This window comes from Neoarthrinium moseri (assembly GCF_022829205.1).
Source record: "Neoarthrinium moseri strain CBS 164.80 chromosome Unknown scaffold10_Wmoseri_CBS_16480, whole genome shotgun sequence".
Lineage (NCBI taxonomy): Eukaryota > Fungi > Ascomycota > Sordariomycetes > Amphisphaeriales > Apiosporaceae > Neoarthrinium > Neoarthrinium moseri.
In genome coordinates this window covers 230,190-253,892 of record NW_026055124.1, presented here as the reverse complement: position 1 = coordinate 253,892, position 23,703 = coordinate 230,190, and the positions used below count along the sequence as shown (strand labels likewise).

Below are 23,703 nucleotides of genomic sequence, written 5' to 3'. Positions count from 1 at the left end.
CACGCGTGCATATAAGTCGGCAAGTGAAGTGGTGGATAAGAGTTGCTAGAAAACAATGGCTCCTCGCAAGCTCGGCTGAGGGAGAGACTCGGCTGACTTACACGAGGGGCGTTGTCAAGAGTTGGCATGGTGGGTTACGCAGAATAGTTGACTGTTGGAGCAAGGGGGTTTGCAGGGGGGTCTGTTATTTTTATCAACCATTGGCCCATTGCCAAAAGCTACTATTTTCTTCCGCATATACAATCCCTGCAAGGTGGCATGCCAACCGAAGAGGATCATCTGAGTAGGCTGACTTCACCTTGGTGATATTATTGAGGATACGTATCTCCTCCGACTTGCGCCCGTTGGGTCGGGCCCGAGGTGTGCAATGCTTGTCCTTTCACCGGGCATAGTGCCGGGCATAGGACTGGGCATAGTAATCTGGTTGAAACATTGGAAATAGAGTTGCTCGCCAACCTACAAGCTGCTCGGCTCCTTGGCCACAGGCAGCGAGAGCGAGAGTGCAGACCCGGAAAGTCGCATACGAGTCAAAGGCTAGTGACTCCGCTGTGCGACAAAACTTCAGCTTTGACAAGATGCGACTGGCGCACTTACCTACAAGCCGCGGACTATTTGCTCGAGGCCTGCAGGTCGGGAATGTTGGCGAGTGGGTTGGCACATGAAGGCAAGGAATCGCAATCGAGCACAACCAACCTACAGGTCCTCCTCGAGGTTTGCGATCCCGGCGGGCTCAACTGGCGGCCGCGTTGGCCGGGTTTGCGACATGTCCGAAGGCATTGTTGCGTCTGGGCTACCTCCCGCTGCGTGAGGCTATCACTTGGGTGCAGGCAGTCGAGAGCTCGGATTTGCCAGGCCGTCGCCCTCGCGGCAGGTCCCAGGCGGCCGCCGCATGGCGGGTTGCTGAAGATTGGTCATTGCCCCAAAGCAGCGCAGGGGTGCGGCACGACGCAGGCGAACAAACGGCTGACTGACAGGAATCGCGGGCATGTCGGCGATCCTCAGGACCATTACCAACGGATTACTCGGACCATGGTGTAGTGGTGAAGTGGATTGGTGTGAAGTGCCGAGCTGGGCCCACGAGCGTCTGGCCCTTTCTTCGGGGCACTGATGGAGGGACGGGTGGAACCGTTAGAGGCCCACCAGCGAACTGGCCACGCAACTCAGTGCCCCCCAAACCGCCCAAAGCGTCCATGAGGATCTCGAGACCAGTGGAGAAATGCATGGGCGAGCGTGAAGTTGCCGAGTCTCGCGATAGAAATCACATCTTCATACTCACAAGGCCTCAGCCGGCGAGACAAGCTGAGATGCAAGTGGATATGCCATTTGGGGTCCACGTGATAAGCCCCCACGGGGCGCTGGCTGAGGTCTTGTCGCCTGACTCTATGCTGTTACCAGCATCCATGGGTTGGGGGGGGGCCTAAACCTGCCAGAGTTGACGACCTCCCACGCCGTTGCAGGCTGCCAGCCCCAGAAGAACACCTTTCAACCTGCAACAAAACTTACCTCGGAAGATAGAACTACTCCGAGAGTGAATTGTACTCGTCCAAACTACGTTACGTATTGGCTGTGGAACCGTCTCTTGTGAACGAAGGACTAGGCGCTGCCGTCGTGTCTAGGACTTACTTAGGAGTGCCATCAAATCTACTGTGCCGTAGTTCTACGCTTACTGATATCCTCAATGAATCCTCATTGTCCGCGGCCCTGCCGGCAAAAGCGGCAGCCCGGCCTTCACCGTCCAGTAAGAGTCGAGAATAAACCGGCGAACCAGAGTAGCTGTAGCGTTTCTGTTAACAATAAGCAAGCAGACAGGCAAGCACCGCCTCCTGGAATACTCCTCTAGGGTTTTTGACGTCATGAGCAAACAATCGTGTTGGTGGTAAGCGACCAGGCGACAGTAGGAAAGCAGCGAGCCATGATTGATTGCTCCGGTCTAATTGTGGAACGAGGAAATGCAGACGTCAGCCCAGTTGACCGGATTGGTGTACCGGCAGAATGGGTGCTTTGGTGAGCAGCGCCGGAGATTTAACCACGCAGATCTGCGCGGCCATCGGTGGTGCTGCACGATGTCGTATCATGCGTGGTTCTTTCACAAAAGCCCATGGCAGGCGATTTTAAGTTAAGTTTGAGTCTCGCAAGATTGCCGAATCGCTCAGCGATTGGGCTGTCCAACTATACCAGAGCTAGCCTTTGGTCGATCCGTGGCGTTTCTTAATATAGGCGCAGGTCCCTCTGTATTCGTCCAAGGCCAATCGACGCCGACGATGTGGTTAGTGGTGTTGCATCGAATCTCACCTTGCATCAAAGACCCCGGATTTGACGAGCTGCTATCACAACCATGAACAGCGCAATCTACCTGGGAGCAAGGGAGGAAGATGACGGCTGATGACCTGCAGCCCAGGTCCCAGCGGCAAGGCAGAACCAACACATAAGACCTCTCTTGTTCCTGCATTTGACAGGAAATTTTTGGATCTTACATACATGACCACCATGTGCATGACTCGCATCGACGTGCAGTAGCGACCTCCAGGCTCGGGAGGAAGTGTGTTTTTGTTTTGATCTTGTTTACATGCTGACGAATGAGAGGGTGCGGTACGCAAGGGGGAGGTCGGAATTGGCACCTCTCGTCCTGATAAGCGCTTGAGCTATGTAACTTCTCTTCCCTTACTTTGCTATCTCATCTATAGATATTTTCTAGACATATCTGACTCCAACCTTGATAACCCAAAATAGCCCTCAACTCCCATATTAAGTCGTAAGTAAGGAAAAGTCCTACATCAGTCGTCACCATGAGAGCTATCTCAAGCACATCACGTCACCCCTTTGCCGAGTGTGATTGTATCCGAACAACCTCTAGAACTAGTGCCAGAGCTCTTGGTAACACCAAGCCGCCCGTAAGGGGGAGAACTGTCCTGCACGTTCAAGCGAACGATATGTGACTCTGTCCAGTCACCTATGTCGAAGCATAACTGAGACTCCCACCAGCCCTGCTGTTTCCTGGCCAGTTCGACAACCAGCGATTGTGAAACATATCGAGGTTTTCCCCCCTGAGCCTGTGGCTAGCTGTATCCTTGACTGAGTTTGCAGGACATATATAGAACAGGGGATTCGTAGAAATTCCAGGTAAGACGCCTGTGTCAGCTGATTTTGACCTGATCCATTGCGTAGACCGACGGCTCTACTCATTGCGACAGCACCAGATGTATAAGCCAAGCATCAACCCGTCCACGGATCGTAGGTCTTTCTTCAATATTTCTCAGGTGAGTCCTGGGTGCGTAGACCGTTGAATGGCCCCAGGCTTAAGCTCGACTCGAGTATATGCCGCGGTCATTTGAGAGACGGAGAGGAGTTCTGGCCATACTGTTATGCCATCCCTGTGCTCAGATGAAAAAAAAAGTCTGGGTCATTTCACCATACAAAGCAACCCCTTCAGAACTCGCGCAACGGCACCGCATGAAGGCGTCTCGTGAGTGATTGGGAGCGGTATCAGTGTAAGCAGGCTGCGGGCCACTATAGCCCATAACGGTGTATACAACTGCATGGCGGACCGAAAGGGTTGACGAGACGGGCTCGACGCTGAGGCAGCCATCGCTACATGAGAGTGCGTCTGCCGAAATCCACGGCTCGCGAGCCAACGGAGCATGATGTGCTGCGCACCGGCGCAAGAAACGGCCAAGCACATTTACCCCCGAATTTCCGGGGGTAAAAGTGTGCCAGTAGCGGTTTTTGTAAAGGAGTCGACATATGCCACGGCATCGTGTGCTCACAGGATCTCATTCGCCTTCTTCATATGTTTCGGCGTTGCTGTCCTCAAGAAACTGCTCGCCGCGTGCGTCGGGACGTGAACGTATTTCTTCGGGACTGTCTCTTCCTCCTCCGGGACCGAGATTCCCCTCTCGCTGTTCGACTTCCCCCAGAACATGCCCTTGAGCAATGCGATGATCTGCGTCACCAATGGCGGCTCGCCCTCAGTGGACGTGGCGAAGGCCGTAGCCGTGGTTCGAAGTTGGGTCATTGCTTATTGTCTGTATGAGTCTCTGGCCTTTCCTAAACGCTGACTCAAACGTGAGGTTGATGTATTTGCGAGTCGCGGAAAGAGTCTAGACGTGGGAGCAGGGAACGATTGACTATACCTGCCCGTACTGAGAGAGGGAACCACTGGCCCTTATGTATCCGCCATATTTCAGACGAACAAACAAACCCGCGGCCGGCAGTGAATCAAAGCTGTCCAATATTATGGACAGCCCATCCCAAGTCGCAAGCCCCCCAGGCGATCCAGACCACCGGGCCAGCTGTTGTCCAATGGCACCGAGGGAAGTGAGCCTCATGTTGGGCGATAGGCGTTTCTGGCCTGCTGGTCTGCATGAAAGACAATCTATCAGGCGAGGTTATCATCTGCTAGCTGCATGCGCGCACGGCTAGTGCGCAGCTGATCACTGACCTCGCGCGGTTCTTCCAATCCGCCTCCATTGTTCAGCTGGGTGGCGCTCAGCTGGCGTCGTCGAGCTTAGCCCCTTGCAGTTTTGACGTGCCCGACTACAAGGGCTTTGAAGGGCTGGACTCGGACCATGGCGGGAGTTGCATATCTGAGCAAAGAGTCACCGGAGTTTGATTTTCTTCTCCCTTTCATTGTCAGGTCGACGGAAATTATGTGCAGAGCTGGGAGTGTTGACAAAAATTTCATTATACAAATTTAGATTTCCACAACCTGAATTATAGACATACTGATTTGAGCTGAATTAGAGCCTACGTAGGCTGTCTATCCGTGGAGCCTGACAAGATTCAACAAAAAGTAGTTGCCCGACGTCTTCGATTATCATCATAGTAGAGCAGAACATAATTGAGCCGAGCAATATTGGGAATTACCGTGGGAATCAAATAGTGATTTACAGGCAATTAGACCGATCGATTCACCCCGGTTCTAGTCAAACTCGGCTCCCTCAGATCCTGTGTCCTCATCATCCTCCAGCGTGTTCTCTGCGTACGGCACGAAACGGAAGTCCAGAAAGCTGACTGAACCGCCTTCGACCTCAACCATGAACTGCAGACTCAGAACTCCCTGTCCGTCCCCGCGAAAACTGACTTTGCTTGCGATACGCATGGCTTCACTCGCCGACTTGATGAGGTCAAACTTGAAGCTCTGCGTCCACTTCTCGCGGACCGAAAAGGTCTCCAGAAGCTCACGGCCGCTGGAGAAGTCCACACTTGCGCTGCCCACGGGGCCGCCGCTCGAGAGGCTCAGGTATGGTGCGGTCGGTGATGCTGTGATGGTCATGCGGGTAGGCGACATGGGTGCCAACTCGGATAGCCCATCGAGCAGCCATTTTGCCTGCATAATGATCTTGAAGGTCAGATCATCTCGATCGAAAGGAATGTCGTCTGGCTGGTCGGGTAGGTAGGTTGTCATGTTACACTGCGTCTTGACACCCGTCTCCTCTAGAATGATGCTGAGTGCCGAACCATCTTCCTCGTACAGAAGACAGCAGGTGCCGGTCATGCCTAAGGTCTGGTGATTGAATGCATCCGGACGGTAATTCTTCAGGTTGCTCCGATAGGATTCGGCCTCGGCCTTGGCCTGCCTCGCGGCAGCGTCTGAGGCGCCGAAAATCTGGAGTGCTTCCAGGAAGGCGGCCAAATTTATTTGGAATTGAGGCAAAGCACTATCATCATCATCGGGCAGGGTCAGGGCATACTTGCTGAACAGAGCCTTGTCCAGAAAAGCAACACCTGGAAGGAGTCATTATCACGTGCAAGATATACGATGAAACAAACAGAACAAAGTGAATAAATCAAGGTGAACAATGCTGGAAGCCCTACCTTGCATTACTCGGGAATGGTCCACGGCGAACCTGATGCCGTCCTGGGTGATTTGGACGTGCGCCTTGGTGGTGAAGCTGATGCACTTGAGCAGCTGGTAGATCTGCCTCGTCGAGCTCGTAATGGCTCGAAAAAGCGGCGGCCTCAGGGGCACGGAGCCGATGGCAGAGGCCATGGTTTCAGATGGGTTGTGAAGTGTCGTGAATACGGTGTCAAGAGATGGTTGGGAGATGCGGTCTCTCCAGCTCAACGAAGCGGAACGTGGTAGATCACGGTAGAACTTTTTGTGCGCCTCAATTCATCTATGATACAGGCCCCAAGGATATCACGGGTCGAAAGGGCCGTCTTCGGGGGGTATCTCTTCCTTCTTTAAACGTACACTCCAACAGCACAGAACATGTAGACGGTGCCGAACCTGCTTTTTGTGAGACGGCGACTCGATAGAAAGAGGTAGTGGTAGTTGGAGAGGGAAGACGTACGCCAGGGCCAGAGAAGCGGGAACTCCGAGGATGGGGATGTTGACAAAGGAGCGATCTAGGTTAGGGGTCCTTGTGTTAGCTGGAGGCTCTCGAGAGATACGTGGTGGGTGTGGGTGGGATGTAGTGCGTACTGAGGGCAAAGCCTCCGAAGAGGGTGAAGCCGAGAACGACGAGGGTGAATCCAACTAGGAACTGGGTTCCCTTGCCGATGGTAGGAAGGAAGGGGCTGCCAGGTGCATCCCACTGCTGAACGAGTGAGGAATCCATGCGATCGATGGAGCGTCGCGGAGGGCGGGCCGTCTACGGAGGTCGAACGAGCGGCTGGTGGTGGTGGTGGTGAATGGTGGTTTGGCAAGAAGAAGAATCAAATCCTCATGCTCGTCGTGAAAACAAAGCAGTGCGAGGGCGTCAAGTGGGCGTCGAGTGGGAAGAAAAGGTGCCAATTGTCGATGTCTCTGGTCCACGGATCTGAAGTCGTAAGCTCGCCAAGCTCCAGCGCGGTGCTTTCGACACACTCCAGCACCAAGCCCAGCAGCCAGGTGGCCGCTCGGCAAGCCCCGTCGCCCGAAAACCGTAGTTAGCCTGTAACTCAGCCCCACTGAACCGAACTGGAACCGTGGACTGGGCTTTCGTTTCCCCCTTGCAGAGGAACAACTGATCTCCCGGCCCCGAGGCCTCGAATCGCGGGGCAGCTGCTCCAACCCCTGTCAGGCCTGTCAGGCCTGTGTCTCTTCCGGCCAAATCTTGCCCAGGAGGGGCTTAGCGCCGATCAGAGCCCCCGGGTCTCCACTTTCTGACGGCAATCCACGCTCAGACGCGAGACGCTTACCTAAGCTATCAAGCTCCAACGTCGCCGACCAGCGCAGCGCATCGCATTCGCATCGCATCGCATCGCATCGCCTCCCCTCGCCATCACTCCCGACCGAAACGCGACTGCACAACACCCCCGCACCCTCCCGCGCCGTGTCGTCGCGCCCTGAGCCGTCGACCGCAACGTCGCCAACATGGTCAAGGACGAGAGTATGTCTGCCTGCGTCTCCGCCCTGCGCCCGAGCCATACCGTGACTGAGTGATTGCTGACCCCGTGCTCCAGATGGCAAGCGCAAGGCCAGCGACGAGCCCGAGTCGCCCACCCTCTCCAAGCGGGCCAAGCACAGCGACTCGGCCGAACCCGAGAAGAAGCCCGCCATGAAGCCTATACCCTTCCCCGAAAAAGTACAGCCCCCCGCTCCGTCCTGTGTCCGCCCCGCCCCAGAGGGATGTAGTACCTCCCCTGGACCCCCAGCAGCTGCTGATACTACTACTACTACTACTACTACATCATGTACATGGCGAGAACCTACAGCTCTGCAAGTTGCAGCCGCCCGGCCTCCTCCTTCGCAACAGGCCGTCATAGCCTTGGCACATGAAGCAGTAGTAGAAGACGAAGAAGAAGAAGAAGAAGTCCGAGAGAAAGTTCAAGAACGAGCAGAGGGACCAAGTGCACCCCCTCTCCAGAATAAGCTATTTCCTTATACCTGCATCGTCGCGGCCGACTGCCCGGCGCCCCTGTGCCGCCATTGTAAGGAACACACCAGCCATGCTAACACTGAACCCCGTCAGCTCGGCGTCATCGAGGAACGCAACGGCGAGATCGAGTTCCGCGTCGTGAACAACGACAACGAGCGCGAGTCGCTCATCATCCTGACCGGCCTCAAGTGCATCTTCCAGAAGCAGCTCCCCAAGATGCCCAAGGACTACATCGCCCGCCTCGTCTACGACCGAACCCATCTGTCCATCGCCATTGTCAAGAAGCCACTCGAGGTCGTCGGCGGAATCACCTATCGGCCGTTTAAGGGACGCCAGTTCGCCGAGATCGTCTTCTGCGCCATTAGTAGTGACCAGCAGGTCAAGGGATACGGCGCCCATCTCATGTCCCACCTCAAGGACTACGTCAAGGCCACCAGCGACGTCATGCATTTCCTGACCTATGCCGACAACTACGCCATCGGGTACTTTAAGAAACAGGGATTCACCAAGGAGATCACCCTGCCTAAATCTGTGTGGATGGGCTACATCAAGGACTACGAGGGAGGCACTATAATGCAGTGCTCCATGCTTCCGCGGGTGCGCTATCTCGAGATGGGCCGCATGCTGCTGAAGCAGAAGGAGTGCGTGCACGCCAAGATCCGCGCCTTTTCCAAATCCCACATGATCCACCAGCCACCCAAGCAGTGGAAGAATGGCGTCGAATCCATAGATCCCATGTCCATCGACGCCATCCGCGAGTCCGGCTGGTCGCCCGACATGGACGAGCTGTCGCGCCAGCCGCGGCACGGCCCCAACTACAACCAGCTCCTCCACCTGCTGAACGACCTCCAGAACCACCAGTCGGCCTGGCCCTTCCTGGTACCCGTCAACAAGGACGACGTCGCCGACTACTACGACGTCATCAAGGAGCCCATGGACCTGTCGACCATGGAGGCCAAGCTCGAGGCCGACCAGTACGGCACGCCCGAGGAGTTCGTCAAGGACGCCAAGCTCATCTTCGACAACTGCCGCAAGTACAACAACGAGACGACGCCCTACGCCAAGTCGGCCAACAAGCTCGAGAAGTACATGTGGAGCCAGATCAAAGCCATCCCCGAGTGGTCCCATCTCGAACCGTAGGAGGGCGTCAACTTGAACCGCCGGGGACGGCCGCGTAAAACGTAGCCGCCGTTTTGGGCGGGTTGCTTACCTTTTTTGATCACGGATATCTATACTCACGAACGCGGACCTGGGTTCGCCCGGGCGCCACCGCATCACAGGCCCTCCGAGGAGCCGTGAGGGCGACGTGGTCTGCAAGAATCGCAAAGTGTCGCGTCGCCATGGGTGCTTGAACCCCAACCCGCGCGTCGAACGGCGATGAACACTGCGTTGGGCTTCACGATGCGATCCCGAGCGCTTTCTACCCTGACCCGGGGCCGCAGGAGCATTGGCTCCCTTGAAGAGCCAGACGGCCTACGTTTTGCCAGCACGACGAGGATGCAGTGTTATACAGCTTGTTAGCGGAAATGTCTTTTGGAATCTTTTTACGTAGCAGGCGTTTAAGGTGTTTGGGGGCCGGGAACTGGCGTTTGGTCGATGCTGTCTTGGACACGGATCGTGAATGATGGCCGCGAAGAAGTTTAGAGCGGGATATACCCCGACAGATCAAGCAATGATGGAAAGAGAGAGAGAAAAAAATCAGATCACCACGATTTGTTGATCAGCGTCCAAGTGTGCCTTCATACATATATAAACTTTTTCGACGGTAAATTTTCTTCCCTTCCCGCCTGTCTATGGACCCCGAAAGCCTACCGACTGTCCCCATGTCCCCGTGTTTCTAACGCAAGCAGAGTGAACAATTGTAAGCAAGCAAGAAGACGTAGATGATGCTCAAACTCCAGATCCATGTTGTAAAATAAAAAGAGGTGGGGGAAGGAAACTGTCGACGGCCAACTGCTCGGGGCCATGGTGCGTGTGTTTCCCCCCATGACAGGTATGCTGCTCGTGATCTTGTTCGTTTTCGCATCAGCTGAAAAATAAAAAAGGTGTAGGGCAAAGAACAGAAGACCCTCAGTTTGAGGAGGGGCGGGACCGTGTCATCTAGACTGCCAGCCTTTGTAGTAGTAGTAGAGAACACCCAGTAGCCGGGGTGCACCGAGTCGTAGCGGGATGTGATAAAACGGGGGTATCTGTGAGAAGATAATGATGTAGTAGAAAGGGGGGTTGAGCCTAGTTTGATATTTTGGTTCTCCCCCCCTGGGGATATTTCTTAGATTCGTGAGAAGCCCCCTTGCAAACGCGGAAGTCTAGCACGAAGGTCTGTGATGAGCTCACGCCCCGGGTCGGGCAGTGCGGTTGTACCGCACGCTGTCCGAGCTGGTGTTGGTGGGCCCGTCGCCTATCGGCAAGCGGAGATCAGAGTAGGACCGCCGCCAGGACGCAATGTTCAGTATGTCCCGGGCTGACCGAGCAGAGCCTTGCATCTCGGGCATGCTGGGAGTGGCGGCGGTAGCAGCCTCGGTCTGCAGTGTGCGCCGAAGCATATCGTGGAGGAATTCGGGAACCTCGTCCCACTGGCCGGCCCGCGCGGCGCTGAGCATGCGCGGCGGGAACAGGGCTTGCGGTACGAGAGCGGCCGCGGCAGGGTCCGTCGAATGGCGCAGGTTTTCTGTGAGAAAGGGAAGTGCGCCGGAGTCAATCGCATTCTTCAGCCACTGCTCCCACTCCTCGTCCAGGGGCTCGGAGATGTCGCCGGCCTCGCGGCGCGCCAGGAGTCGTTGGTTTAGGGCGATACCGATGCTGTTCAGCTCGCCGTCGCTCTCCTCTTCGCCGTCCATGTCATCGTCGGCTGCATCTTGCTCCTCCTGGTCGTCCTCCTGGTCGTCCAGCATCTGGGCGCGCAGGGTTGCGCGCAGAGCCTGCGGCCTGTCCTCGGGCTCGATCCACTGGCCGACCTCTTCCGGTGCCGTGTCCCGAATGAAGATACCCGAGTCACGTTCGAAGCGCTCCTTGGCCCATTTCGTGCCTTCCCACTTGGTCAGGTTGGAGATCTCCGACCTCGTCAGGCGCAGACCGTCGAAGGCGCGGAACAGACGACGGTGCCAGGCCCAGCGGCTGAGCCGTATGCGGTGGATATGGTGGCAGTAGTCGAGGCCGGGATACTTGGCTTCCTGCGTGTCCAGATGGCCGTAGAATGCGTGCACCTCCTGGCGAACCTCGAGGATGAGATGCCGATGCAGCAGCGAGTGGAAGTTTTGCGGGTCGGTAGAGCGAGGCTTCGGGAACATGTACTCGTACACGAGCTGATCAACAGGAGTGCCCTTCATCGTGCGATCGAGAGGACGGGCGTCGGGGTTGGACGAGCTACCGGCTGATCTGGATAGGGAGGTGTAGGCAGTGTCTTGTGGCTCGGAGACAGACGGCCACCCAAGGGAGACAATAGAATCCAGGCGTCCCACGCCTCTATGGCCGACAGTACCGGGATCTGGATGCCTCGACAGGCGTCTCGCCAAATGGTCTGCAGGACTGCGGCGCCTCTCGGGACGGAGGAAGTGTGCCGAAGCGCTCAACGAGCGCTTGCGGGTGCGTTGGGTCGTGCGCCCAAGCCTCGATTCGATGGTGGGGCTGTCGCGGATTCTAACAACGAGCGAAGGTTGGAGGCGGCGTCGTGGGCGGCAGTAAGTTCAGGAGGGGTGTCGTGTCGAGGTGCAGAACGAGCGGGAAATTCGGGGAAGCGCGCGCTGAGCAGATGGCCGGAGGCTGGGAGCGGGAGCAGGGTGAAGGATGGTGCGTGTCCGGCTGCGGAGGTCTGGCCAGCGGCAGGCAAGGAGAGGGCAGATATTCAAGAAACGGAGGGGGTCCTCTGGACGGTTGTGGACGGACGGACCGCCTCGAGTGAATGAGCGAGTAAGTGGGCTGCTCGAGAGCGAGTGAGAGGGAGAAAATCTCAGCCCGATAGACGGCGGTGGTGTTGGAGCAAGAGCGAAAAGAAGAGGGTTGTCGATCTTCCCCAGGCCCCGTGGAAATTGGGAGAGTTCCAGGTTGCAGGCTCACAGCAGCCAGCGTGGACGTGGCTATGGGGTACACACCCGACGTGAATTAGGCCTGGCAGGGGCGGCTGCACTCACTGACTGAGGTACCTCATCCCCTAAGGCGCCCCGTAAAGGTTAGCTGCTCGACTGACTTGCAGCTGGCCTGGAACGGGCTAGCCCAGCCTGCATTGATGCACCTTAGTGGCGCCCTCCCGGGCATCGGGGCAGGGCGGATGGGGCAAATAGGGCAAATGGACAGCGCGAACCCGCCCCGTCTGCTGACCTGTAAACCCACCGACAGGGCCGATATCCAGATTTGTCCCCAGCGCTATACATCTTGAATTAGGTAAGTAGACACAGTCGGTCCCCACGTCATGTCTGCCACGCAGGAAGGACATGGAGACCTTGATGGATGGAATGGAGCTGGGGACGAGCCAACACATTGCAAACCAAAACGAAGGGAGGGACAGCACAGCAATGTTCATCACCCCCGTATACTTACCTTAGTTGACGATCAGTCAACAGGGGCAGGGGGCACTGTGGATGGACGCCAGGTTATTGACTTGCATATAACTACAGGGTGGAAGTAACATAATCGACATAATCCATAGTTTTGCTCCTCGGTGAACAAAATATATCTGCCTGCCCACTCCGCAGTTCCAATGCGATTATGCCCTCGGCCGCCTCAGGATGGCCTCTCTCTATGCAGGTACAGCATGAAGACAGCATAAAAGGGAACACGCAATTCCAGATCCCGCGGCCTGTTTGATGCTGTCGCTACCACTTGTAAAGCGTGCACCGGCTGCAGACGTGAAACATGGAGGACGGAACAGCGGACTATGGGACGCCTCGACCCTATTGGGCGCCGGGGAAATCGTCTGTCTTGGAGTCTGCCTGCTCACGAGATGCATCTGTTATTAACTCCAGTTAAGTTACACACACGAAGCACCAAGGTACGCACTGTCCAGAGCTCGGATCGACTTTCCACGCGCGCACAAAGATCATGTCATCCTCATGCCATGGGGAAAAGACAAATCGCCAAAACCTCCCCATCCTGACCAGCAAACAGACCTCCGAGAAGATCGGATACAACATGTCACTGCTCCCCGCGGCTCAAGGACGTATACCCAATGGGCGCCATCTCGCATGCATTTGGTCGCATTGGGCTTCCACATCTTGCCAGGACCCAGATGTGCTCCAATTGGCCGTGGGCGGCATAGCTGTATGATGCACGTAGCCGTATTCCAACTGCCATTCTCCGGGGGTGCCTGTTATTCCCTGTTGCCAAGTTGCAGCATCTCGCGGTGTGGCAAAACGAATAGAAGGGAGCCATGGCTCCAACGCCCAATGTGTTGCTGTGTACGGGGGGCAAGCAAAAGGTCGTCGACGCACGTTCATTCGCGTGGAAAAAACCAACCATTATCACTACAGCCCCGTAGATTCGCTCCTAATATTCACAATATTGCAGCATCCCAGCTCGTCCACAACTCGTTCACGCACAGAGAAACATCAAAGGAGAAAAGAAAGGTAACAGACGGGATCCATTGGCACAGGTAGCCCAACGGTTTCTCGGCATTTGATGCGCAAGTCATGCAAGGAACCCTGCTCCCGGCATAGTGGGAACAAGCTTGGGACGAATCGACCATTCGTTCGGCCATACCCAAATGCAAGTGCTGTAGGGATTGCTCTCTGCATATATATACCTATATCTTGTACCGCGACAAAGCACGCCGTATATTGACTCCAAATCCGTCGTACGATCACAACCCAGCCGCATACCGCCCGACCAATCATTCGTGCCTTTCACCGTTTGGCTACACCGCCAGCACCGACACCTAAACTGTTCGACAAGCTAGGCCTATAGCCGGCCGTCTGTACTCCAATAGTCGATCTTGATGGGACGTCAGTACGGCGCTTCAACTAGTATGAGTGTGTATAGATATGTAAGCTTCAGTGGTACGAGCACTTGTCGAAGCCTAGGAAGTAGGTGGCAGGTACATAAATGTTACTAACCAAGATCTACTCTGTGACTGGTCATGATATCAAGTCTAGAAGCAGATAACCCAAACTTCATCCCAACTCCACTAGCCATGATCCATGTTCCCATTTCCCCCCAAACGCCACAACAGTCAGCCGGTCACCGCCGACCACTGCCGACCACCTGCTCGTAAGCCGGGGGCTCGTCGACCTCGGGGCTAGCAACCTTGGCAGGTACCGGCACGCCCGCGCGGCGCGCCGCTTTCCAGACCCGGCGCTCGGCCCGGCGGTGCTCCTTGAATTCGCGCTTCGCGGCCCGGCGGAGGCGCCTGTGCTCGCGCCGGGTTAGCGGGGCGGGATGCGCGCCCGCCATGTGGGAGGCGCACTCGGCGCATGAACAGGGCTGCGCGAGCTGCCAGTGAGACTGCTGCCGGGAGGAGGACGAGGAGGAGGAGCAGGCGTCGCGGTGCGCGAAGGCTCCCGTTGCATCGTTGTTGCCCCGGCTCTTGTCCATGGCACCCAGGACGGCGGCGCTGACGAGACCGACGAGGACGAACGCCATATGTGGTGCTGTCTTTATTTCGCTTGTTCTTCTTCTAGTTTTTGGCTGATGGGGTTTTCTGCTTGATGGGTGTGAGGAGCTCTATAGTCCAATTTCTGGTGAGAGATTGGTGTAAGGGTCTTGTGCAAGTTATATGGATGCAAGGGTGTGGAAAATGATCATCCAAGAAACAAGGAGCCGGCCAGGCTTTTATCCTCTCTCCAAGGTCGTTTCATTCCTTACCATTGGCATGTATTCCAAATTCTCATGATCACAGGCCCATCTCAGCACGCCGGCGATGGCTGAGTTTGAGCGATGTCGAATACGTACGCCTACCTAGTCGGGGCTAACTGCTCTGGTGCTTATTTGCTGATTGGCCGCGCTGCCAAATAAGATGCGAGGCGTAGTCTGTGATTGGGCAGATTGATTTGTAAATGCCAGCACGGCGGGCCCCGGGCTGTGTGCTACGCTTTGTTTTAAAGACGCCGCTGTATAAGCCACGCCCGTTGCGTATTGCTTAGCCTGCCACCCACCGGAAGTGTTCAGCGGTCATGAACGTCATACTACGGGATCTGGCATCATGACTACGCTTTCCCCAACGGAGGCTTCTGCTGAGCGAAGTGTAGCAGAATGTCAACTTTATAGCTAGGATGGAGGCACTAGACTGCAATTGCCTGTATGTCTCTGATGAGAGAGGCATCGTGAAGACATGAAAACTGTGGCTTATTCAAATGGTTGAATACGTGCAAACCAGCGTCCGCGGGCCTCTCTATGGATGAGATGAAAAGTTCAGCACTTCAAGGAACAAGACAGATGGCCAGCAATCCTTCACACTTCGGTACTATTGCTGATGCCTGACACCGCTACTGAAGCTATTGGCGTCGGCAAGGCGAAACTGTGGTCGGCACTCCCAGAGGCATAGCGTTTGGCTGACATCAGATGGCGTAACAGCGGCCGTCAATATACACTTTTCCGGGCTACCTAGCTTTTATATACCCTTATACCCACTGGCCGATCCTCATGAATCCCGGCCGTATTCCCTCTACAATGCATGATCGACCGAGAAAATGCTTCTGTCCTCGAATCTTTTCCTTTACCGCTCGCCTGCGAGGCGTCTGCTCTGCACCTCGCCCAACGCCTTGGTGCCGCTGAGGAAAATGACGACCCCGACGACACCAGCGACAGGCAGGACCTGGAAGAGGTTCCAGCTGACGTAGTAAAGGTAAAAGACGAGCTCCATGCCGATGATGGAGCCGAAGAAGACACCGTGCGAAACAGGAGCAGCCGAGAATGCCTTCTGGAGGTGCGCAACATTGCCGCCCAGCGCGAGCCACTGCTTCGCGGTTAGCCATGATCTACAACGATGTCACGTCCCTCGCCACAATAGAGCACTTACGCCAACGAACAGAGCGGGAACTGTGGCGACAACAGCGAGCGCAAACACCAGTGAGATGACCTTGGGCGGGTTCTTGGGGTCGTCGCGGAAGATGTGGTGGATCTCGTCGAGCTTGCCGTAGCGCAGGGGCTTCTCGTAGACGGGGGGCGCGGCGTTGGGGTCCAGCTTGATCTGGACATCGAAGACGGGCTTGTTGTAACCATCGGACGAGCCGAAGGAGGCGATGACCAACGAGGCCTTGAGGGGTTTGGACGAGACCAGAAGCTGGACGGGGATATCGGCATGTTTCTAAGTGGCGCAAGTCAGCTACGCTGTACGGTCACAAGGACGGGTATTGCAGTTGTGGGCACGACGCACAATGTCGACAGTCGCCTTGCCGCTCTCCTTGACGGTCAGAGGGAAGGGGGCCTCGAGGCCAGTCTCGGTCTCCTGCAGGACCAGGAAGGCCTGGTGCGGGCGCTTCCCCTTGCCATTCTCCTGGGCGGTGATGATGAGCTTGAGGGTGTCGGCGGCGCCAAAGGCCACGGGGGCCTTGGGGAGCTTCTTCTCGGTGAACCTGGGGGGGCAGAGACGTAAGCAATTGGGTCCAATGTTTGGTGACGAAGCGGGCTCACTTCTCCTTGACAGCTCCGTCGGCCTTCTTGGAGCCCACGGACACGGTTCCCTCGTCGAATCCCCAAGACGACGCGGCCTGAGCTGCACCGGCAGCCAGGAGCAGGAGGGAGGGCACAAAGGAGGGTAGGAAGCGCATGGTGGGAAGCGTGCCTCGTTGTCGGGCGCGGTGGTTGTGGTGTGCGGGTTGAGGGAGGAGGGATTGACGAGTCTCGTGGAAGGACGTAGCTGGCCCGAAATTCACTACTGCGGTACCTGTCCTGAAGAACACTTGGCGCTTCACTGCAAGCCGCCGCAGCTTTTAGCGGACCACAGCAATTGAGCTGACGTGGAGGTCCCGGGGAGCACGGGAAGGGAACCTGGAAGCACAGGGGAGCACGGGCCAGCGGTTACAGTGCATTGGGGGCTTATCGATAAGATGCTAGCACGGCCTGCCTATAGCCTATCCATGTTAGCGTAGTTGGACCTCGAGTTCCTCCAGGGCTGTAGCTATACATAGATGTACTGTATACTTGTAGGTCAGGCATTCAGGACTGGTGCGGCGAGCAGATTTGGGGACGAAAAGGACAATGGAAAACAATTTCCACGTGACACTCACAAACACCGCATTTCCATCAATGTGTTGCTCTTTACGTATCCGAATCTTGTACGGGCGGTGGTTCGGCAGGAGATATACAGCGTAGCGCGCCCCTCCATGGAGGCAACACGGATTAACGACCTTCATCTATCATAATTCGGATCTATCTCTAGTTGTCTCGCTCGTCTCTTTCTTTCCCAACGCCTGCTTGGGAGAGCCCATAAAGCCGTCAAGCTCCATCCACTCGGCAGCAAAGCCGGTCACGATCTTGGCCCAGTCATCCACCGTCCCAATGTCCAGGTGCTCGCCGTTGTCATCCATCGTGTGCCAGGTGAGAGGGAACGGATTGGGGATGATGTGCAGGATGGGTACGCCGCGGACCATGAAGGGGATGTGGTCATCCTCGATGTAGCCCCTCGCAAACATGTTCGGCTTCTTCACCATTTCCGGCAGGAAGGCGTTCTTGGGCTTGGAAGTGAGCAGGCCGAGCTTACGCAGTCGGCCCTCAACCTTGGCCATGCCTTCGTATGCCCAATGGGTCGCCTCAAAGTACGACGGCACGTGCGGCTCCGCGTCGCCCAGCAGATCCAGCAGCAGGAACAGGCTGATGGCCTTGATCCTGTTCCGGTACGCGGACATGGCGGGGTACACCTGCGACTCCCAGGCCTCGGCGAGCGCGCGGGCGCCGTATAGCGAGTCCGAGGCGCTCCAGGTCATCCAGGCCTCCTCCCCGTCCAGCAGCACGATCTGGACGCCCTTCTCCTCCTCGAGCCCGGCCCCGGCGTCGCCCGAGCGCTGCATCTCCTCCCACTTCTGGGTCAGCGCCACGTCGATGCTCCGCGCGACGTGCAGCAGGATGGCGCACGGCGCGGCGCTGTCGACGGCCCCGATGAAGCCCTCAGGCCGGTACAGGCTGTCGTAGTGCGCGGCGAGCGTCAGGCGGCCGACGTCGCCCTCGTGCGCCCACGGCGGGTCGCGCGTGAAGACGAGGTTGGAGAAGGGGACCTCGCGGTCGCCCGTCGCGGGCGTCCGGGAGCTCGTGTTGTGCCACTCGATGCGCCAGTCCGGCAGGTGCTCGCGGAAGAAGGCCACAAAGTGCCGCTGCACCGCGGCCGAGCCGGGCGTGCCGGGGACGCGGGGGATGAGGATGGGCGCCAGCAGCGGCCCGGAATGGATGTCGAAGTCGGCGCCGCCGCTGGGGATGTTGCGCAGCGTCTCGTCCGACACGTGCTCGTAGGCCCGCGCCTTCACGCTGAGCAGGGCGACGACGAGGAACAGGACGACCCAGAGCGAGCTCCCAGCCATTGGTGATGGTGGTTCTCGTCGGCGGCGGCGTCGTTGGCGAGGAGCAGACCCATTGCTGCCGCAGGATGTCCTCGGGCTGCGCGGCGAAGGCATTGGGAGGAGGCCTGAGCAGTGACTCGAGGCCGCGCTGCCATTTCACGGTGGAGTGCCAGATTGAATCATGTCAAGTGTCAAGGTGTGGGTAATGCCCATTTGCAATGGCTTGGCTGCGCGCCAATGAGGAGCGGCACGGTATTCGCTCCGGGTCATGCAGGGAGCCCGTCTAGCGCCAGGGGTCCGATCTATAACGACTAACCCTGCCGACTGTATGTCTGACAGAAGACGGCTCCTTAGTCCCCGAGTTAGGCAAACTCAATTCAGCATCCGAGGCAGTTTCTATCATGCTTTGCGACAGAAGGACGTAGTATTGGTGTCGCCGTGGACGGGTTGACTCGAGTATGCATGCCACGTAAGGCAGATCCACGTCGCCGTGCCCTCGGACGAGTGGCATCCTCCAACCAGCAAGCGTCGTGTATCGGCAAGAGAAACAGACATAGAAAACATTGCGCAATTGCTGTATTCATGTAATGTTCGGCTGGTCTTCGACTGTCTTGCATCTCTTTACTCCAATGCCCTTGGTAGCGTCACGGCGCTTACTGACGCCCACCCTGTTTTGTCTGCGGCGATACCTATAATCGCCGACAGTCTCGGCGTTTTGAGGCTACGCAGACCAATCACGCAGAAGCCGGTGCACCCCGCCAAGCATAACCAGACGGCGCTGGCATATGACCGTCATGCTGTGGCTGCGGCGTGGACTTTGCGTTATGGCCGCGATCCATTTCCATGTAAGGTCGGCCGCAGTGTTGAACGGACATAACGATGGCATTCCAACATTGCTCTCGGCGGTGCCCCCAAGCCAGCTATCTGGGACGAACACTCACTGCACAGAAGCTATGCATTCGTCTGCAGAAGAAATACATATAAGAGAGACATGTGCCCGTTGGACTTGACACCAGATTCCCTTGACAGAAACAGTCAAAATCGATATACTCTACTCCATTACTTATATTGGAAGCCTATAACATCCTCTGAATACTAGACAACTTGATTGCCCCGATTACAAGATCCCACTCCAGTTGTCAACCAGCGCCGCAGCAACATCACAACACAGCACCATGACAGGCAACGTGTGGTTCATCTCAGGGGCCACTTCGGGTTTTGGGAAGCACATCGCCTTGGAGGCCCTGTCACGCGGCGACAAGGTGGTCGCGACGGCGCGGTCCGCAACCTCCAGCAAGGTGACGGCGGAGCTGGGGTCGCGGGGGGCGCTGCTGCTGGACCTGGACGTCACGGCCGGGGACGCGGCCATCAAGGCGGCGCTCGACCGGGCCGTCGCCGCCTTCGGCCGCATCACGCACTTCATCAACGCCGCCGGCTACATCCTGCAGGGCCCCATCGAGGGCGCGACCCCGGCCGACGTGCAGCGCACCTTTGACGTCAACGTGCTGGGCAACATGGCGCTCGTGCGGCACCAGGTGGCGTACCTGCGGACGCGGGACGGCGGCGGTGCCGGCGGCGTCATCGCCAACTTCGGGTCCCTGGCCTCGTGGGGCGGCGGGCCCGGCTTCGCGTACTACTCGGCGGTCAAGTGGGCCGTGTCCGGGTTCACCGAGTCGCTGCACGCCGAGGTCAAGGACTTCGGGATCTCGGCCGTGGTCATCGAGCCGGGGTACTTCCGGACGGGGTTCCTCAACTCCGGCGGCGGCAACCGGCAGTTCGTCGCGAACCAGATGGCCGACGAGTACCGGGGCACGGGCGTCGAGCAAGTCGGGGCCGCGCTGGACATGGTCAACGACAACCAGCCTGGGGACGTGGTCAAGGGCTGCCGGGTCATCGTCGACGTGCTGACGCGCAGTGGAGTCGCCGAGGGCCGCGAGATCCCGATGAGGTTGCTGCTGGGTCCCGATGTCATCCAGGGGGTCAAGGACAAGATTGCCTCGACCCAGCAACTATTGGCACAGTGGGAGGGGATCGCGAGCTCGACAGATCATGATGATGTGAAGAAGGCGTAGGAAGTCCGTTCTGCTATAGTATGAAGCCACGTTGAAGTAGCGTCTGATATTAATAAAGTTTAGAATCACCAAGCTTTTCTTGAATGATACAGTGTAATCGTCAGGAGAGCGGAATGAGCGTCGCTCTCAACTGATTGCTAGATGCCAGTTCGAGTTTATTCTATGTACATAATTCCTCGACACGACATCCACTAACGCCCGAGCCGATGCTCACGCTCCCCAGGTGCGGCTCTATTGCACCTGCGGCGGATATGATATGGGCCAACCTTTGTGGCTAGCAAGCGCCCCAAAAATGCGCTCCCAAACCCAACCCCTTTTTTCAAGCATTCATCGCCCTGGTCCATCAGACTAGGGAAATGCTCTGTCTCCAAACTCTAAGTTTCCGCCAACTACCGCAGAAGTCTCAGGTAATTATGATCCGTAGGTGATGACTCGTCCGCCGCCCGGCGACAATCGGTCTCTGTCAAGGACCCAAGGCATTGAAGGTGAAGGGGAGATTAAGCTTCCACCATCTATAGTTCCTTCTTGCCCTTGGCAGAACCATTGGCGGCTCCGTTGGCAGCCTGTAGTTTCCGCTTGTTCTCCAGCTGCTTTTCATGGGGGATCGTCAGGGCGTTGATGCCTAGGAATTTGCAAATGCTGGTAACAACAAGGTATGCCCAGCGGAAGTAAACCACGAAGGCGAATATGAAGTACCCGTACAAGTAGATGAGCTCGTTCTTGGCAGAAATCGGCTCGAAGCCAAGTCTAGGCAAGTTGGCCAGGATAGCACCGCCGACAAGCGGCACGAGCATGACAGTCCAGTATGGGAAAGGTTGTCTTGTCAGGTGTGCCAGGATCATCTTGGTGGTCATGCGACCGAAAACGAGTGACATGGTCAAGCAGAAGAGCACGAGGTGGTTCTCGATCCTCAGCGTCGAGTATGGCGAGTAGATCCAGGCTCCAATAGAGAGGGTGTACACGGCCATGGGCGTCCATTCGAGGAAGACGGGTAAAACGGGGAGCTTGTTCTTTCGGCGAGCCTTGGCAACGTTGAGGACACAGAAGGGGATGTGGCCGACGAGGAGCGACCCAACGATGATCAGAATCCAAATGTCCCGGATCGAGTGCTCGCCAACCAGGTGGTCGTATCCGAAGAGGTTCTTAGTCCCAACGAGATTCACGATCGGCTCGGTCCAGATGCCCGGGCCATAGATGCCGGAAAGAGCCATGACAAGACAGGCGATCAGAAGCCCCTCCGTGGGCCCGTTGAAGTAGCCCAGGTACAAGGTGTGCGTGTGGTACGTCTCCCACGTGGAGAAGAACATGGGCAGACACGGGCAGAGCGCGGTGAATACACCCGACTTGGAAGTACCCAAAGCCATGGCCGCTGTCTCCAGCAGACTGGCAAGGGTGCAGTTTAAGGAATCGATTCCGTGGTCGAACAGCTCACCCAGTCCGCTCGACGTGCCGGTGCGTCGTGCTTGTTTGCCGTCGATGTTGTCCATGGTCTGGTACATGAAGAGCCCGAATGCGAAACTGAGGTACACCCAGGAGGGCGCCTACACAGAGATCCGCTGTCAGTCCAACGTCACTAGATATCTCCCCCATATGGCAAATACGTACAGGCCCCACGAGGTCCGGCATAACGATCTCCATGAGAGCGATGTTCCCCAGAATGAAGAAGAATCCGAGGAGGGTGACCATGTTCGGCGCAAGCCATAACGGGAGGAGCTCGACGACGGCGTTCCACTACATCATGTCTTAGCAAACGGTATTTCTTTGATTCTGACAAAGGACGGGTCGGGTGCGTACGTAGGGGCGAAGGATATAATGCGAGACGGGCGACTTGTCGACGGCCGAATACTGGTAGGATTTGAGATGGATGAGCGCCTCATCCGAGATGCACTCGGCAGCGGCAGTCTCTGTGCACAGCTTCGTCGTTAGCTCAGACATACTGGAGGTTCGGTTCTTTTGCTGCATCCACGCACTCTTGCTGGGTGCCATGGTCGCGGCGGTTCGCTGGGCGTCGGCTTCCCGCGGCGGTCGTCGGTATAAGCGGCCGCGTATGTGGCGGCTGGGCAAGGGGCAATGGCAAGGAGACGAGATGGTCCTGGGAGCTCCAAGTCTCGGCGCAGGATGGGTCGTAGGCTGGGGGTGGTGGTGGTGGTCGTCGTCGTCGTCGAGGGACAAAGAGGGTTGACGTCACTACCTTGCGCGCTGCATCATGAAACGAGCGGGACGGTGTATACAAGCACAACGGAGCATCGACGGGTTATCAAAAAAAAAAGTCTTGGGAAAAAGAATTCCTGGAGTCTTGAGTCGTTAGGGACCTGCCGCGAGTAGTGGGGACCGAGGACCAAAGTGGCCTCGTCAACCCTCTTTAACTGGGGCCCGGCGTGCAGAGCGCAGCAATAGGAGAGCAAGGAAGGACGACGCAATCCGCGCGTGATTCCCTGGATCTGGGGGGGCATCGGCCAAGGGGCTCAAAGGGCTGCCAGGTCCCGCCGAATCAAACAGGTCTTTCGCGGGTAATAGCGCCAACCGGCGGCCTTGGAGGGCATTTTACCGCCTTTTTCCTTCGCTGCGGATATGGTCCCTGATCCTGAGTGGTGGGACAAAGACGCCAGGGGTGCTGCGCTGTTCAGGGTCTCGAGTCAAGTTGCATGTGAAAACGGCACTAAATGGACAACACTCTGACGTCGTCGTACATGGTAAGCATATATAACACTTTGCTCCCCTTCTATACTCAGGTATATATTCCCAGTACATGCCACTGACCAACCGAGTGACCCCTATACGCAACCGGTGCGTGTGCAATGTGTCCCTGTACCTAAGATGACCACACGCAAACGGGACTGATCCACCAGGCTAGCGAGCACTCCATTTCGACTAGTGTGCCGGAGTGAAATGGCAGCGGTGCAGGTGGAAATTCCATTCTCATCTCAGTCCCATTCATCTAACTGGGGTTGTAGAGGGCACTGGCCCATTAGCAATCTGAGCATCGCTCATGTTTTCGTTGCCAATCAACATGAAGAAGCGCAAGAGAACAGAGAAAGTCGGGTGGTTCACTGCCAACATGTTCCAGTGATTGTATTAATCTGAGCTCTATGCTCTGTGCTTTTGCTCTTCTTTGCAAGATCCCGTCTCCAGTAGTAGGGGTCTTTTTTGGATTATACCGCGCTCTTCTGCTGATACGCGACCGAACCCAACAATAACATTCCGCCATCAAAGAAATTGCACCCGATTGCAATGCCCTGCGGTCGCCAGAAGTGAGCTGTCAACTTTCACCATTATAGTTCTCCATGCCCACGGATGGCGTAACCGCTATTCCCATAACTCCGAACAGTGTGGTGATCAAAGATGGAGTAGGCAATGGCCTCTCTCCATGTGTAACAATTACTCTTCCTCCTCCACCTCTCTCTTCACGGG

General features: G+C 56.7%; 9 protein-coding genes across 9 annotated transcripts; 2 read left to right on the top strand and 7 right to left on the bottom strand.

The window, feature by feature from the left end:
- Window positions 1–3,760: 3,760 nt before the first annotated feature.
- On the bottom strand, window positions 3,761–4,012 carry JN550_003957 (uncharacterized protein; the record flags this gene model as incomplete). Its single annotated transcript, XM_049315418.1, has 1 exon — window positions 3,761–4,012. One exon carries the CDS (start codon window positions 4,010–4,012, stop codon window positions 3,761–3,763), a length of 252 nt encoding a protein of 83 aa, XP_049173979.1.
- Window positions 4,013–4,918: 906 nt separating this feature from the next.
- On the bottom strand, window positions 4,919–6,560 carry JN550_003956 (uncharacterized protein; the record flags this gene model as incomplete). The annotated part of the gene is made up of 5 exons (XM_049315417.1): window positions 4,919–5,724; window positions 5,815–6,059; window positions 6,194–6,229; window positions 6,294–6,348; window positions 6,425–6,560. The coding sequence occupies 5 exons, from the start codon at window positions 6,558–6,560 to the stop codon at window positions 4,919–4,921; spliced, it is 1,278 nt and encodes a 425-aa protein (XP_049173978.1).
- A 737-nt stretch (window positions 6,561–7,297) lies between these two features.
- Window positions 7,298–8,942, top strand: JN550_003955 (uncharacterized protein; the record flags this gene model as incomplete). Its single annotated transcript, XM_049315416.1, has 3 exons — window positions 7,298–7,313; window positions 7,387–7,508; window positions 7,896–8,942. 3 exons carry the CDS (start codon window positions 7,298–7,300, stop codon window positions 8,940–8,942), a joined length of 1,185 nt encoding a protein of 394 aa, XP_049173977.1.
- Window positions 8,943–10,132: 1,190 nt separating this feature from the next.
- On the bottom strand, window positions 10,133–11,128 carry JN550_003954 (uncharacterized protein; the record flags this gene model as incomplete). Its single annotated transcript, XM_049315415.1, has 1 exon — window positions 10,133–11,128. The coding sequence occupies one exon, from the start codon at window positions 11,126–11,128 to the stop codon at window positions 10,133–10,135; it is 996 nt and encodes a 331-aa protein (XP_049173976.1).
- A 2,842-nt stretch (window positions 11,129–13,970) lies between these two features.
- Window positions 13,971–14,372, bottom strand: JN550_003953 (uncharacterized protein; the record flags this gene model as incomplete). The annotated part of the gene is made up of 1 exon (XM_049315414.1): window positions 13,971–14,372. One exon carries the CDS (start codon window positions 14,370–14,372, stop codon window positions 13,971–13,973), a length of 402 nt encoding a protein of 133 aa, XP_049173975.1.
- A 1,072-nt stretch (window positions 14,373–15,444) lies between these two features.
- Window positions 15,445–16,498, bottom strand: JN550_003952 (uncharacterized protein; the record flags this gene model as incomplete). The annotated part of the gene is made up of 4 exons (XM_049315413.1): window positions 15,445–15,684; window positions 15,748–16,035; window positions 16,105–16,303; window positions 16,362–16,498. 4 exons carry the CDS (start codon window positions 16,496–16,498, stop codon window positions 15,445–15,447), a joined length of 864 nt encoding a protein of 287 aa, XP_049173974.1.
- A 588-nt stretch (window positions 16,499–17,086) lies between these two features.
- JN550_003951 (uncharacterized protein) lies at window positions 17,087–18,334 on the bottom strand (the record flags this gene model as incomplete). The annotated part of the gene is made up of 1 exon (XM_049315412.1): window positions 17,087–18,334. One exon carries the CDS (start codon window positions 18,332–18,334, stop codon window positions 17,087–17,089), a length of 1,248 nt encoding a protein of 415 aa, XP_049173973.1.
- Window positions 18,335–19,395: 1,061 nt separating this feature from the next.
- Window positions 19,396–20,292, top strand: JN550_003950 (uncharacterized protein; the record flags this gene model as incomplete). The annotated part of the gene is made up of 1 exon (XM_049315410.1): window positions 19,396–20,292. The coding sequence occupies one exon, from the start codon at window positions 19,396–19,398 to the stop codon at window positions 20,290–20,292; it is 897 nt and encodes a 298-aa protein (XP_049173972.1).
- Window positions 20,293–20,804: 512 nt separating this feature from the next.
- On the bottom strand, window positions 20,805–22,278 carry JN550_003949 (uncharacterized protein; the record flags this gene model as incomplete). The annotated part of the gene is made up of 3 exons (XM_049315409.1): window positions 20,805–21,833; window positions 21,898–22,023; window positions 22,087–22,278. The coding sequence occupies 3 exons, from the start codon at window positions 22,276–22,278 to the stop codon at window positions 20,805–20,807; spliced, it is 1,347 nt and encodes a 448-aa protein (XP_049173971.1).
- Between the last annotated feature and the right edge of the window lie 1,425 nt (window positions 22,279–23,703).